Raw genomic sequence first — 14,295 nt, forward strand, 5'->3', positions numbered from 1 at the left:
CTTAGGTTGCAGTTGTCAGGACGGGCTGTGGCTCCTTCACCCTGAGCTGCTTTTCTTACCCAGAGAATTTTTTCTTCATATTGTCAGGTGTTTCACAAATCCTTCACTTTTCTTTTTTAAAGATAAGCCAGGTAATCTCTAGGTAATTAAGAGTTGATTATTATTTATATTTTGAAAAAAGACTTTCTTTTTTTCTTGATTTATTTTATTGGAAAGGCAGATATCGAGGGAAGGAGATACAGAGAGAAAGAGCTTTCATCTGCTGGTTCACTCTCTAAGTGGTCGGAGCCAAGGTGATCTGTAGGAGGAGCCAGGAGCTTGTTCTGGCTCTCCTATGTGGGTGTAACATCCCAAGGTTTTGGGCCGTCCTCTGCTGCTTTCCCAGGCCACAAGCAGGAAGCTGGATGGAAAGTGGAGCCGCCAGGATACAAATCGGCACCCATATGGGATCCTGGCAGATGCAAGGCAAGAATTTAGCTACTAGGTTATCTTGCTGGGGACTACAGTTCAGATTTTTTATAAACTTCTTTGGAATCTGTTGGGAAACTTGAAATGTAAGTTTTCTGTACATGTTAAAATTGAAGATAAATCACCTCTTGGTATTATTGTAACTTGAGAATTTATTAAGTGATAGAAGTGTACTTATCTGTATTTTGAGGTATATGTTGAGATGAAAGAAACCAGAGAATCCTTGATGGGAAGGATCCAATGCAGTGACTGATTTGTAATACCATTTCTTCATTTGCAGGTAGGCGGAAACCGAGAGCACATCGGCCTCGTTCTCCAATACTGGAAGAAAAAGATATCCCACCCCTTGAATTTCCCAAGTCCTCTGAGGATTTAATGGTGCCTAATGAGCATATAATGAATGTCATTGCCATTTACGAGGTACTGCGGAACTTTGGCACTGTTTTAAGACTGTCTCCTTTTCGCTTTGAGGACTTCTGTGCAGCTCTGGTGAGCCAGGAGCAGTGCACGCTCATGGCCGAGATGCACGTTGTGCTTCTGAAAGCAGTCCTGCGCGAGGAAGACACTTCCAATACTACCTTTGGCCCTGCTGACCTGAAAGACAGTGTGAATTCCACACTGTATTTCATAGACGGGATGACGTGGCCCGAGGTGCTGCGGGTGTACTGTGAGAGTGACAAGGAGTACCATCACGTGCTTCCTTACCAGGAGGTGGAGGACTATCCCTATGGACCCGTGGAGAACAAAATCAAAGTCCTGCAGTTTTTGGTCGATCAGTTTCTTACGACAAATATTGCTCGGGAGGAGTTGATGTCAGAAGGAGTGATCCAGTACGATGACCACTGTAGGGTTTGTCACAAACTTGGGGATTTACTTTGCTGTGAGACGTGTTCAGCAGTGTATCATTTGGAATGTGTGAAGCCACCTCTGGAGGAGGTGCCGGAGGACGAGTGGCAGTGTGAAGTCTGTGTAGCACACAAGGTGCCTGGTGTGACTGACTGTGTTGCTGAAATCCAAAAAAATAAGCCGTACATTCGACATGAGCCCATCGGATACGACCGAAGCCGGAGGAAATACTGGTTCTTAAATCGGAGACTCATAATGTAAGTAAATCTGGTCTGAATGTTTTTGTGTGTTTTCAGTGAAGCCCATTCTCTTCATGGTTGATGTTGCAGAGCTGTGCTGTTGAGGTCGTGTAAGCTGCGATAGTGGCGAGTTGTGGGAACTCTGGCTTAAAGGGTAGGTGTATTGGGACTGCTTTTCAGATTATAAAGGAGGAGTTTTTGAAAGCAGCCGGGTGCACGCAAGTTGCTTGGTGCCTACGATAGGAAGGTAGAACATTGCTAAGTGCTGTATTCCCAGAGCACCCACCCTAGGTCATACACACTCCAGTTTCTTTTCTTTATTTCCTCTCTTAGTTTTGCCATCTAGTATGTTCAGTGAAGCATCAAGGAGGCTGCCTTTAAAAAAAAGAGAGAGAGAGAAAAAAAAAGAAAGTAGGTTTCTAAGTATAGGTCAGTGTACCATTATTGTTGCAGTCTTCTAGGAGGTAATCCCTGCAGACTCAGGGTTGTTGTGTGAGTGGTTTCAAGCAGCTCTGCTGGTCAGGTCAGTGGCTGGGTCAGGGGGACAGCGTGGAAGAACACAAGGCTTACCTGTTGAGGCCTAGGTGGGGTGTAGTGTGGAAAGACTGCGTAGCTGAGAACTGTGCTTTCCGGGTCTCACGTCTTCAGAGCTGCCTTCCAGACCTTAGGATTGGATCAGATCAGAAGGGTGTCAGAGCAGCTGTGAATGAAGATCCACATTTCAGCAGCATGCCTGTCAAAGAATCTAAATCCATTCTGATTCTTAATTTTGTTTTCAAAGTTTTATTTATTTTGAAAAGGGAGATTTATGGAGACATAGAGAGACAGAGAGAAAGATCCTCCATCCTCTGGTTCACTCCCCAAATGGTCACAATGTCTGGAGCTGAGCCTGGAGCCAGGAGTTTCCTCTGGGTATCCCATAGAGGTGCAGGGTCCCGAGGACCTAGGCCATCTTCTACTGCCTTCCTAGGCCATGAGCAGGAGCTGGGAGGGAAGTGGAGCAGCTGGGGCAGAAGCCAGCACCCACATAGGATGCCAGTGCTTGAAGGTGGAGAATTAACCAACTGATCAATCAGTCCAGCCCTTGGTTCTTGATTCTTTGTGTAGGAGTGGTTTGGACTGAGCTGCAAGTTTATGGAATTTTCTCTGCCTCTGAAAGTTTTTAAAAAAGATTTATTTGTTTTTATTGCAAAGTTAGATATACAGAGAGGAGGAGAAACGGAGAGGAAGATCTACTGAGCGATGATTCCCCAAGTGACCGCAATGGCCAAAGTTGAGGTGGTAAGAAACCAGAAGCCAGGAATTTCCTCCAGGTTTCCCATGCAGGTGCAGGGTCCCAAGGCTTTGGGCTGTTCTTGACTGCTTTCCCAGGTCACAAGCAGGGAGCTGGATGGGAAGTGGAGCTTCCAGGATTAGAACCGGTGCCCATATGGGATCCCGGGGCGCATACAAGACCAGGACTTAAGCCGCTAGGCCATCATGCTGGGCCCAGAAAGTTTTTTTTTTTTAAGATTTATTTATTTTTATTGGAAAGTCATATATACAGAGAGGAGGAGAGACAGAGAGGAAGATCTTCCATCTGTTGATTCACTCCCTAACTGGCTGCAGTGCCTGGAGCTGCGCCAATTCGAAGCCAAGAGCCTGGAGCCTCATCCAGGTCTTTCACATGGGTGCAGGGTCCCAAGGCTTTGGGCCGTCCTTGACTGCTTTCCCAGGCCACAAGCAGGGAGCTGGATGGGAAGTGGAGTGGCACCACCAGGATTAGAACCTACGCCCATATGGGATCCCAGCACATTCAAGGCGAGGACTTTAGAACCGTTAGGCCACCAGGCTGGGCTCTGAAAGTTTTGATGTTATGAGCTGTTGATTGCATCCATTGAATATTTGTGGTATACACTTTGTTTTGTTTTCTATTTTTTTTTTAAAGATTTATTTATCTACGGAGAGTGGGTGAGACAGAGAGAAATTTATTCCGTCTGATGATTCACTCCCCAAGTGACTGCAACGGCCAGTGATGCGCCAGTCCAAAGCCAGGAGCCAGGAACTTCCTCCAGTTCTCCCACATGGATGTAGGGTCCCAAGGCTTTGGGCCATCCTTGACTGCTTTCCCAGGCCACAAGCAGGGAGCTGGATGGGAAGCGAGACTGCCGGGAATTAGAAATGGCGCCCATATGGGATCCTGGCTGCATTCAAGGAGAGGACTTCAGCCACTAGGCCACAGCATTGGGCCCCTGTTTTCAATTTTTCTTTAAGGTTTATTTGTTTGGAAGATTTGTAGAGACCAGAGTCAGAGAAGTTAAAGGGCGACGGTCCCAGCAAAAGAGGAATGTCTTCCATCTGCTAGTTCACTCTTCAGATGACTGCAACAGGTGGAGTGGATTGGTTGAAAGCCGAGAGATGGAATCTTTCTGGATCTCCTACATTGATGCAGGGGCCCAGGCATGTGGGCCATGTTACCGTTTTCCCAGGGGCATTTGCAGGGAGCTAGTGTGCCTTGTGGAGCTGCAGTTGGAAGCCCTGAGCAAGTGGGTGGGCTTTACCAGGTCTGAGTTTACCTGTATGACTGTGGAATCCCTGATGTCAGTATCTGGCTCTTTTATCTAGAATTAGTTGGGGGCCCACAGAGACCTGTTCCTGTGTCACTCTTGGAGGTTTTGGTGTAGCTGGTGGCCTTCCTGTGCCTTAGTACTGGAAGTAACTGCGCTTGGAGCCTCAGCGTCTGTTTGGTACCTTTGTTCACAGTGCAACCTCTGGAATCTCTTATCCACAGAGATCCTTGTTTTCATTTCCTCTTGAGACTAAACCTCCAGTGTTGAGCGGTGTGAAGGGGAGAGAGCTGGGACCTGCTGCTCCTGTCAGTGCCTTCTGGACTGCTTCTCAGCTTCCTCCTCTTGGCTTGAAATTGGACATTCTGGGCCCTGCCAGGGCAGTGAGCACTAGGCCATCTGCTGCTCCTGTGCTCACAATTGTTTTTTTTTTTTTTTTTTTTTTTTTTTTTGCTTCCCATTTTCTGTTATGAGCTTATGTCTTTTTTTTTTCCTTTTTTATTTTTTTAAATTTTTTTTTAATTGTATTGTTGACAATCTTTACATAGTTAATTACGGTAAAAAAAAAAAGGTTCAGGGGCAATAGGGAAGTGGGTAACACTATTATGTCCATATTGTTTCCTTCATGTATCTTAGGTAAAGGGGGTATTTAGGGAGAAGCCCCACCCAGTTTCCCACCCACCCCAAGTCCTAGATGTGGGGCATGCTCTGAGATACTTGCTACAGTGGTTTTAATAGTTCTCCAGTTAGGAGTTGCTGCCAGTCTCACCTTTTTTTTTTTTTTTTTTTAAGATTTATTTATTTTTGGGCCCGGCACTATAGTGTAATGGTTAAAGTCCTCACCTTAAACGCACCAGGATCCCATATGGGCGTTGGCTCTAATCCCAGCAGCTCCACTTCCCATCCAGCTCCCTGCTTGTGGTCTGGGAAAGCAGTTGAGGACATCCCAAAGCCTTGGGACCCTGTAACCGTGTGGGAGACCCAGAAAGAAAAAAAAAAGACTTAAAAAAAAGATTTATTTATTTTTATTGGAAAGCCGGATATACAGAGAGGAGGAGAGACAGAGAGGAAGATCTTTCGTCTGATGATTCACTCCCCAAGTGGCCACAACATCTGGTGCTGCGCTGATCCAAAGCCAGGAGCCAGAAACTTCTTTCCAGGTCTCCCATGCAGGTGCAGTGTCCCAAGGCTTTGGGCGGTGCTCAACTGCTTTCCCAGGCCACAAGCAGGGAGCTGGATGGGAAGTAGAGCTGCCGGGATTAGAACCGGTGCCTACATAGGGATCCCGGTGTGTACAAGGCGTGGACTTTAAGCACTACACTGTATCACAGGACCCTATGAGCTTATATCTTTTTTATTTATTTATTTATTTATTTATTTAAAATTATTTATTATTTAACTTCATTAATTACATTGTATTATGTGACACAGTTATATAGATACTTGGGTTCTCCCCCCCCATGAGCTTATATCTTTAAAAATACTTCTTTAACATAGTTTTACGAGAGTTTCACAGCAGAACAAAATTAGATCTGTCACCTTAACCCAGAAACTGATGTGAAAAACTGTAAAGTCTTATGTATTTTATGTCTTATCATTATCAGTTATTTTAAGAAATATGTGTATTTTATTTTTTCCCACTAATTTCTCAAATACCTGCTCATGGTGTTCATTGTGCCACATTTTTAATGTTTCCGAGTGGGGGAACAGAAACCTTTGCAGGCAGGGTCATTCCCACTGGTGAGATAAATGTAAGGGCATTTGGCTTGACCTTTAACGAGGTGTTTAATGCGGTGTAGACGACAGCAGCCTGTCCGAGAGCCTGGAACTTGTAGTCCCTGGAGACCCTGAGCACTGAACAGGCCGGCCCCCTGCGATCTCAGAGTCATCAGGAGTGCTGTGAACAAATTAGAAGTTAAACTTGCTGCATTCCTGCTCTCTGCTTGTCAGGGCTAATTCAGCCTTTTCTCGGCCTTTTGGCTGTTCCTTCTCACGCCTTTGTGCTTCCCCTGTTGCTCCTTTGGCTGGAGAGACCACAGGGACTTTGCCCATGCACAGATACACCTTGGCATCTTTCAGGCGCAGTACACAGTAGACAGCGTTCTGGGCCTTCAGGTTTAAGACACTCAAGTAGGACTTGTCAGCAGTGGTTTAGTGATCATAGCCAGTGGCAACATGTGGTGAACACCTAGTGCATGCCTCACAGTGTCCTGAGCAGTTTGTGTGCTTTCGTGGGGCAGTCCTTTCAACAGCCCAATAAGAGAGGAACTGCTTTTGTCTGCATTTTGTAGATAGACTAAAGCTTAGCAAGGAAGATAGTTTGCCTTTAGATTTGCCAGACTGAGGATTTTCAGCAGTGGGGCTTAGAAGTTTTCTCTGGAAGTTTTTAAGAATAGTAGTCTCCAAACTGTCATCTGGAACAGACTGGAGTTTGCATTGGCTTAGCTGTTAAAATCAGAGGCTGTAATTGGATGGCATTCTGTAGTGGATTTTATGAAGTCTGTAATGTATATTTCTGAGATTTAAAAAGTCTGAAATAAAGGCATTTTAAGAAAATGTAGACGAATTAAAGTGGCATTCTACAGAAGTTCTGGTTCCTAATATATTGATACCTTATATAAAGCAACACTCAGGGAAGTTTGCTTCAAAGTCTATACTACTTTGAATGTAGCTTTAAAAGTACGCACTTTTGACATCATGTGGCTGAAAGAACTGGATGTTAATTTTTCTAAGCACTTTGTAGAAATTTTGAGGCACAGTATGGATTAAATAAAATAGTGTATTTCTAAGCTATATAAATTCTTTGGTAGGCTCAAAAATATGATTACTTAACTGGTGTGGTAGCCAGGCTGATCTTATACCTGCAAGCAAGAGTGTCCCATGCAAGCACCAGTTCACATCCTGGCTGTTCCACTTCAATGCGGCTCTCTGCTTATGCCCTGGGAAAGCAGTAGAGGATAGCCTAGGTTCTTGAGCCCCTGCATACAGGTTGGAGACTCAGAAGTTCCTGGTTCCTGGCTTCACATCGGCCCGACTGCGGCCATTGTGGCTATTTGGGAAATGAACCAGCAGATGAAAGATCTTTCTGTCTCTCTTCTCTGTAAGTTTCTCTTTCAAATAAAAATAAATAGATGTTTTTATAAATGCAATTGCTTGAATTTGTTTTAGGAGCTCTAATTGTACACCTCAAATTACCTTTCTTGGTGCAAAGACATGAACAGTAAGGACTGCCCTCATGCTGCTGTGTTAATTTTGATCATTTCCTATGTAGAGTGGGAAATTGTAAACATTTTAGTCATAATTAGCTATTTCATGTTGATGTTTCTAGTACATCTGGATGATTTTACATCTTTTGTGAAATTTAGGTTACAATGTTTTAATCTCCTATGGTGCTTTCTTTGTGGATTCCTGGTGAAAAAAATTTTTTTAAAGATTTATTTATTTTTATTGTAAAATCAGATTTACAGAGAGAAGGATAGAGAGACACTTGACTTAAGCTTTCTCAGGCCATAAGCAGGAGCTGAAAGGGAAGTAGAGCAGCCAGTGTATGAACTGGTGCCCATATGCAATCCTGGCCAATACAAGGTGAGGATGTGAGCCACTAGGCTATTGCGCCGGCCCCTGCTGAGTTTTAAAGCCAGGGCAATTGCTCTGGCAGTTTCTGCTGGTCAGAAGGCTTGCTTATGCTTCCCCTGCAAGCCTGGGAAGGGGAGGGATGGATCTCAGACGCTGTAACACTGGAAGTGGGAGCCGTGATCCTTGCCAGTTTGTCGGCCTGCAATTTTGAAGTGTAATACTGCTTATAGATGTTCAACTTTCCCATTGTGAATTTTATCTGATAAGAATTGTGGGCCCGGCAACGTGGCCTAGTGGCTTAAGTCCTCGCCTTGAACGCACCGGGATCCCATATGGGCGCCGGTTCTTAATCCCGGTAGCTCCACTTCCCATCCAGCTCCCTGCTTGTGGCCTGAGAAAGTAGTCGAGGACGGCCCAATGCTCTGGGACCCTGCACCCGCGTGGGAGACCCGGAAGAGGTTTCTGGTTCCCGGCTTCGGATCGGCGCGCACAGGCCCGTTGCGGCTCACTTGGGGAGTGAATCATCGGACGGAAGATCTTCCTCTCTGTCTCTCCTCCTCTCTGTATATCTGACTTTGTAATAAAATAAATAAATCTTTTAAAAACAAAAAGGATTGTGGGCCCGGCGGTGTGGCCTGGCGGCTAAAGTCCTCGTCTTGAACGCACCGGGATCCCATATGGGCGCCGGTTCTAATCCCGGCAGCTCCACTTCCCATCCAGCTTCCTGCTTCTGGCCTGGGAAGGCAGTCGAGGACGGCCCAGTGCATTGGGACTCTAAATCTGTGTGGGAGACCCAGAAGATGTTCCTGGTTCCTGGCATTGGATCAGCACAGCACCGGCCCGTTGTGGCTCACTTGGGGAGTGAATCATCGGATGGAAGATCTTCCTCTCTGTCTCTCCTCCTCTCTGTATATCTGCCTTTGTAATAAAGTAAATAAATCTGAAAAAAAAAAAAAGAATTGTAAAATGTTATTTGCATAGGTTAGTGAAGCATATGTGAAAGAAAGATTCTTGTACACATATTATAGTCCACCTAGGAGCCAGGCTAGCAAAAGATTCAGCAACTTAGAAGTCAGCAGTAATCCAGTGCATAAGCAGATTACAGAGGTTTTTTTTTAAAGAGTAGTGTTGATGTTGATTGTAGATTTGTTTTGAGGTTAGTAAAATACAAATTGCAGATTGATTAGCAGGTTCTTCAGTCCCTTTCCAGTCTGTATAAAATAATCTTGAACCGAGTATTTTAGAAGTGTTTTTTTCCTCAAATGACCGAAGCTGTGCTTTTTTTCCACTATCTTTTCTTTTATTTTTTCTTATTTAAAGATTTATTTTTTTCTATTGGAAAGTTAGATTTACAGAGAGAAGGAGGCAGAAAGATCTTCCACCTTCTGGCTCACTCCCCAAATGGCCACAATGACCAGAGCTGAGCCAATCTGAAGCCAGGAGCCAAGAGCCTCCTTTGGGTCTCTCACGCGGGCGCAAGGGTCTCATTGCATTGGAACCATCTCTCACAGGTTTCCCAGGCCACAAGGAGGGAGCTGGAACAACCACAACTCAAACTAATACCCATGTAGGATGCAGGCTGTGGCTTAATTTGCTGCCCACAACGCCAGCCTCTTGCTGTACCTTTAAAAATGTTTTCTAGGGCCCGGCGTAGTGGCCTAGTGGCTAAAGTCCTCGCCTTGAACATGCCGCTGGGATCCCGTATGGGCATGGGTTCTAATCCTGGTAGCTCTACTTCCCATCCAGCTCCCTGCTTGTGGCCTGGGAAAGCAGTCAAGCACAGCCCAAAGCCTTGGGACACTGCACCAGCATGGGAGACCTGGAAGAGGTTCCAGGTTCCTGGCTTCGGATCCGTGCATCACCAGCCGTTGTGGTCACTTGTGGAATGAATCATCAGACGGAAGATCTTCCTCTCTGTCTCTCCTCCTCTCTGTATATCTGGCTTTCCAATAATAATAAATCTTTAAAAAAAAAAAAAAGATTTATTAACTTTTATTACAAAGTCAGATATACACAGAGGAAGATCTTCCGTCCGATGATTCACTCCACAAGTGAGCCGCAATGGGCCGGTGCGCGCCAATCCGAAGCCAGGAACCTGGAACCTCTTCCAGGTCTCCCATGCTGGTGCAGTGTCCCAAGGCTTTGGGCTGTGCTTGACTGCTTTCCCAGGCCACAAGCAGGGAGCTGGATGGGAAGTAGAGCTGCCGGGATTAGAACCGGCGCCCATATGGGATCCCGGTGCATTCAAGGCGAGGACTTTAGCCGCTAGGCCACGCCGCCAGGCCCAAAATAAATAAATCTTAAAAAAAAAGATCTCTCTCTATGTCTTTCTCTTTTAAATGAAAATATACAAATGAAAAAAAAATTTTTTTTGGAAAGTCAGATGAACTGGAAGAGACACAGAAAGAAGATCTTCCGTCTGGTGATTCGCTCCCCAACTGTCAGCAATGGCTGGAGGTGACCCAATCCAAAGCCAGGAGCCAGGAGCTTCTTCCAGGTTTCCCACACGGGTGCAGCGTCCCAAGGCTTTGGACTGTCTTCGACTGCTGTCCCAGGCCCCAAGGGAGCTGGATGGGAAGTGGAGCAGCTGGGACACACACAGGCGCCCACATGGGATCCCGGCACGTGCAATGTGAGGACTTTAGTCACCTGGCCACCACGCTGGGCCCGAGAAATATTTTCTATCCTCTGCATCACTCCCCAGATGCTCAGAACAGCCAGGGCTGGACCACAGTGAAGCCAGGAGTCAGGAACTTCAGTTGGGTATCATTTTGGTCTCCCAAATGAGTAGCAGAGACTCAAGCAAGCACCCACATGGGAGATCCAGAGGAGCTTCCTGGCTCCTGGCTTTGGATAAGCACAGCATCAGCTGTTGCTGTCACTTGGGGAGTGAATCATCGGATGGAAGATCTTCCTGTCTCTCATCCTCTCTGTATATCTGACTTTGCAATAAAAATAAAGAAATCTTAAAGAAAAGGGAAAAAAGACACAAAGTACTGAGGCTGAGAGTGATCTGAAGAAAAGCCCGTTGAGGAGGTGGTTGACTGATGTTACACCCCCTAATACCACAACTAGGGTTATTGTTGGAAACCATAATGGGCGTTTGAGAAATCACATTCTTTTGCTTTTTGTTTCTAAGCCAGATTTTACAGAGGCAGATCTTCTACCCTCTGGTTCAGTCTCCAAATGGCTGTCACATCTAGAGGTGAGCTGGTTTGAAGCCAGGAGTCTGAAACTTTTTCTGGCTCTTCCACATGAGTGCAGGGACCAAAGCACTAGGATCATTTTTCCTTGCTCTCCCAGGCATGTTAGCAGAGAGCTGGATGAGTGGAGCAGCGAGTACTTGAACTGGCATCCGTATGGAATGCTGACACTGTAGGTAGAGGCTTAACCTACTGCACTCTGGCTCCAGTCCAAGAAAGAATTTTCTAAAAGAGAACTTCCATTCCAGAAGGGACTGCCACAAGAAATAGTGTATTTTCATCTGAGTGGAGAATTCTGCACATATTGGTGTGGATGTGGCACTGACAGCAGCTGTTAGGGACTGTGTCAGTGGACTGTGAGTTATTGGAAAAAAAAATTAACAATATTCATTTAATTAAATTTGTTCCTATAGTATCTCACTTTTATATTGAAATCTTAGACTTGTGGAATATGTTTTCTACGAAAGAATTTTTGTTCCACTAAAATACATTCTCGCATTGCTGAATGACAGGGCATGTTTGAGAGATGCTTTCGTTGGCACTTGGTCATTGTTTGAGCGTCACAGAGTGTTCTTGCACACCCAGAACTGCCTGCGGTATCATGAGGCAATGTGATCTCAGGTGCCACAGTTGTGTGGAATTTGTGATTATTGCGATCTGTGTTGCACTACTATGTTTCTGAGTAACGAGAAAAAAAACGAACAATTAGGAAATCATTCAACATCTTTATAACAGGGAATTCTTTTTTTTTTTAAGATTTATTTATTTTATTGCAAAGTCAGATATACAGAGAGGAGGAGAGACAGAGAGGAAGATCTTCCGTGCGATGATTCATTCCACAAGTGAGCCGCAGTGGGCCGATGCGCGCCGATCCGAAGCCAGGAACCTGGACCCTCCTCCGGGTCTCCCACGCGGGTGCAGGGTCCCAAGGATTTGGGCTGTCCTTGACTGCTGTCCCAGGCCACAGGCAGGGAGCTGGATGGGAAGTGGAGCTGCCAGGATTAGAACCGGCGCCCATATGGGATCCCGGGGCTTTCAAGGCGAGGACTTTAGCCACTAGGCCTCGCCTCCAGGCCCAATAACAGGGAATTCTTAAGAGTTTAGAAATAAAGACCCTTGGGCCAGTAATGAGAGAGAGAGAGAAAATTGCCATCCTGTGGTTCTCTCCCAATATGACTGCAATGAGCAGAACTGGGAAGGTTGAAAGCCAGGATCCAGGAGCTTATTCAGGGTGTCCCACGTGGATGCAGGAGCCCAAGCACTTAGACCATCCTCTGCTACTTTCCTGGATGGCATTGTCAAGGAGTTGGATTGGAAGTGAAGCAGTTGCGACTTGTTCTGGCCACAGATGATGACTTTACCTGCCATGCCACAATGCTGACCCCCAGGTGACAGTGTTTGAACTCACATAAAATCTTATTTTGGACCCCTGCATCCTGCTCTGGAGTACTTGGGGTTTGAATCCCTGCTCTAGCTTTTTAAAAATTTTGGTAAGATTCATTCATTTTTGTTTGGAAGTCAGTTTTACAGCTTGAAGAAGCGACAAAGATCTTCCATCTGCTGATTCACTCCCAAATGGCCAGACTTAAGCCAATCAGGAGCCAGGAGCGCCTTCTGGTTTCCCTCGGGGGTGCAAAGTCCCAAGGCTTTGGGTCATCCTCCACTGCTTTCCCACAAGCACGGAACTAGATGGGAAGTGTGGCAGATGACACAAACTGTTGCCCTTGTGGGAAGCTGACGCTTGCATGCAGAGAAACAGCCAGTGGAGCCATCGTGTGGGGCCCAGCAGCTCCAGCTCTTTGACTTCCTGCAAATGCAGACCCTCACATGGAAGGTCTCAACCGATTTTCTGGCTCCTAGCCCAGCTCTGGCCCTTAGCAACATTTTTTTTTTAATTACATTTCATTTTATGACATCGTTGCATAGGCTCTGAGGTTCCCCCAACCCCTCTTTGTGCCCTTCCTCCATGGTGAAATCCAGTTCAAATCCAGTCTTGTTTCTTTCATTGCAAGCATGTACCATGCATAGAGTCCAGCATCTTATTGTCCAGATCAATTCAACAGTTTCTTGGGGAGACCATCTCTGGTCTACCTTAGCAACATTTGGGAAGAGGATCAGCAAATGGATGCTCTCTGTCAGTCTCTCTGCCTCTCAAAAAAATAGAAACTGGAAAAAATTTGGTATTCAAATTATTTGTTCTTTAAAATATTGTTGAATGATACTTGGATTCTGCTACATTTTCGTGAGTATACTGAGTAACAATCATTTACTGCTAATGGATCACTAATGATGTGTTCTGGCACTGTACTGGAATGATTTTTCATTTACTTCTAAGTCTTACTGTGGTCCTGCAGCAGATACTGCTGTGTTCCCATTTACAGTACAGGTGAAGTTACAAGAATGACTCATAAACTTCAAGAGGTCAGGTCTACGTATCTTGCAAGCAACAGAGTCCATTTTTAAAAAAGATTTTTTTTAATTTTTATTGGAAAGTCAGATATACAGAAAAAGAGGAGAAACAGAGAGGAAGATCTTCCGTCCACTGATTCGCTCCCCAAGTGGCTGCAACACCAGAGCTGATCAGATGTCAGGAGCCAGGAGCTTCTTCCAAGTTTCCCACACGGTTGCAGGGTCCCAAGGCTTGGGCCATCCTTGACTGCTGTCCCAGTCCACAGGCCGGGAGCTGGATGGGAAGTCAGGATGGTGGAATTAGAATGGGCGTCCACATGGGATCCTGGCACAGGCAAAGTCAGGACTTTAGCTGCTAGGCTACTGCTTTGGGCCTTGGAGTCCATTTAGCAAAAAGATTTATTTATTTTTATTTGAAAGCCAGATTTTACAGAGCAGAAATAGAGAGAAGGTCTTCCTCCCACTGTTTCACTCCCCAAAATGGCACATGACTGAGCTGATCCAAAGCCAGGGGCTTCTTCTGGATATCCTATGTTGAATGCAGGATTGCAAAGTTTTGGACTACCCTGTTACTTTCCCAGGCGATGAAGTGGGAGCTGGATCAGAATGGAGTGGCTGGGATACAAACTGGTTTCCATATAGAATGCTGGTGTCTCAGGGCAGAGCATTAACATGCTGTGCCACCATTAGCAGCTTCTGTGCAAAAACCAGAGCTCTCAGAATCCTCGTTCGGCCACTCAGGAAGCAGAAAAGTGCTTCTGCTCCGTTTAAATAGGAGGGGAAGTACCTTCCTTGTGTTTTTCTGAATATGGCTTAGACTTGAATTTGCCTTATTTTTATTAAGTTTGTGACTATCTCTGGTAAAACCTCCAGGTATGTTAAAAATAAGTGGATGGAACCTTAGGGAGAAGGTGCTCCTTTTTATCCAGGGTAGAGAGAGGTGGTGATGTTATTGGTCGACTAAGGTAACTTCTTCAAGGAGCAGACCTTAGCAAGGCATTTCTCTTG

The 14,295-nt window shown here is 45.5% G+C and overlaps 1 protein-coding gene across 17 annotated transcripts in view; it reads left to right on the plus strand.

Annotated features, from left to right (window-relative positions):
• BPTF (bromodomain PHD finger transcription factor) overlaps nucleotides 1–14,295 on the plus strand; it is a 122,991-nt gene that overhangs the window by 22,042 nt on the left and 86,654 nt on the right. For all 17 annotated transcript variants that reach the window (XM_058675750.1, XM_058675756.1, XM_058675754.1 and 14 more), the window contains exon 2: nucleotides 749–1,571. In XM_058675750.1, coding sequence (XP_058531733.1) covers nucleotides 749–1,571 — 823 coding nt within the window. The remainder of the gene's footprint in view (nucleotides 1–748; nucleotides 1,572–14,295) is intronic.

This window comes from Ochotona princeps, chromosome 17 (genome assembly GCF_030435755.1).
Source record: "Ochotona princeps isolate mOchPri1 chromosome 17, mOchPri1.hap1, whole genome shotgun sequence".
Lineage (NCBI taxonomy): Eukaryota > Metazoa > Chordata > Mammalia > Lagomorpha > Ochotonidae > Ochotona > Ochotona princeps.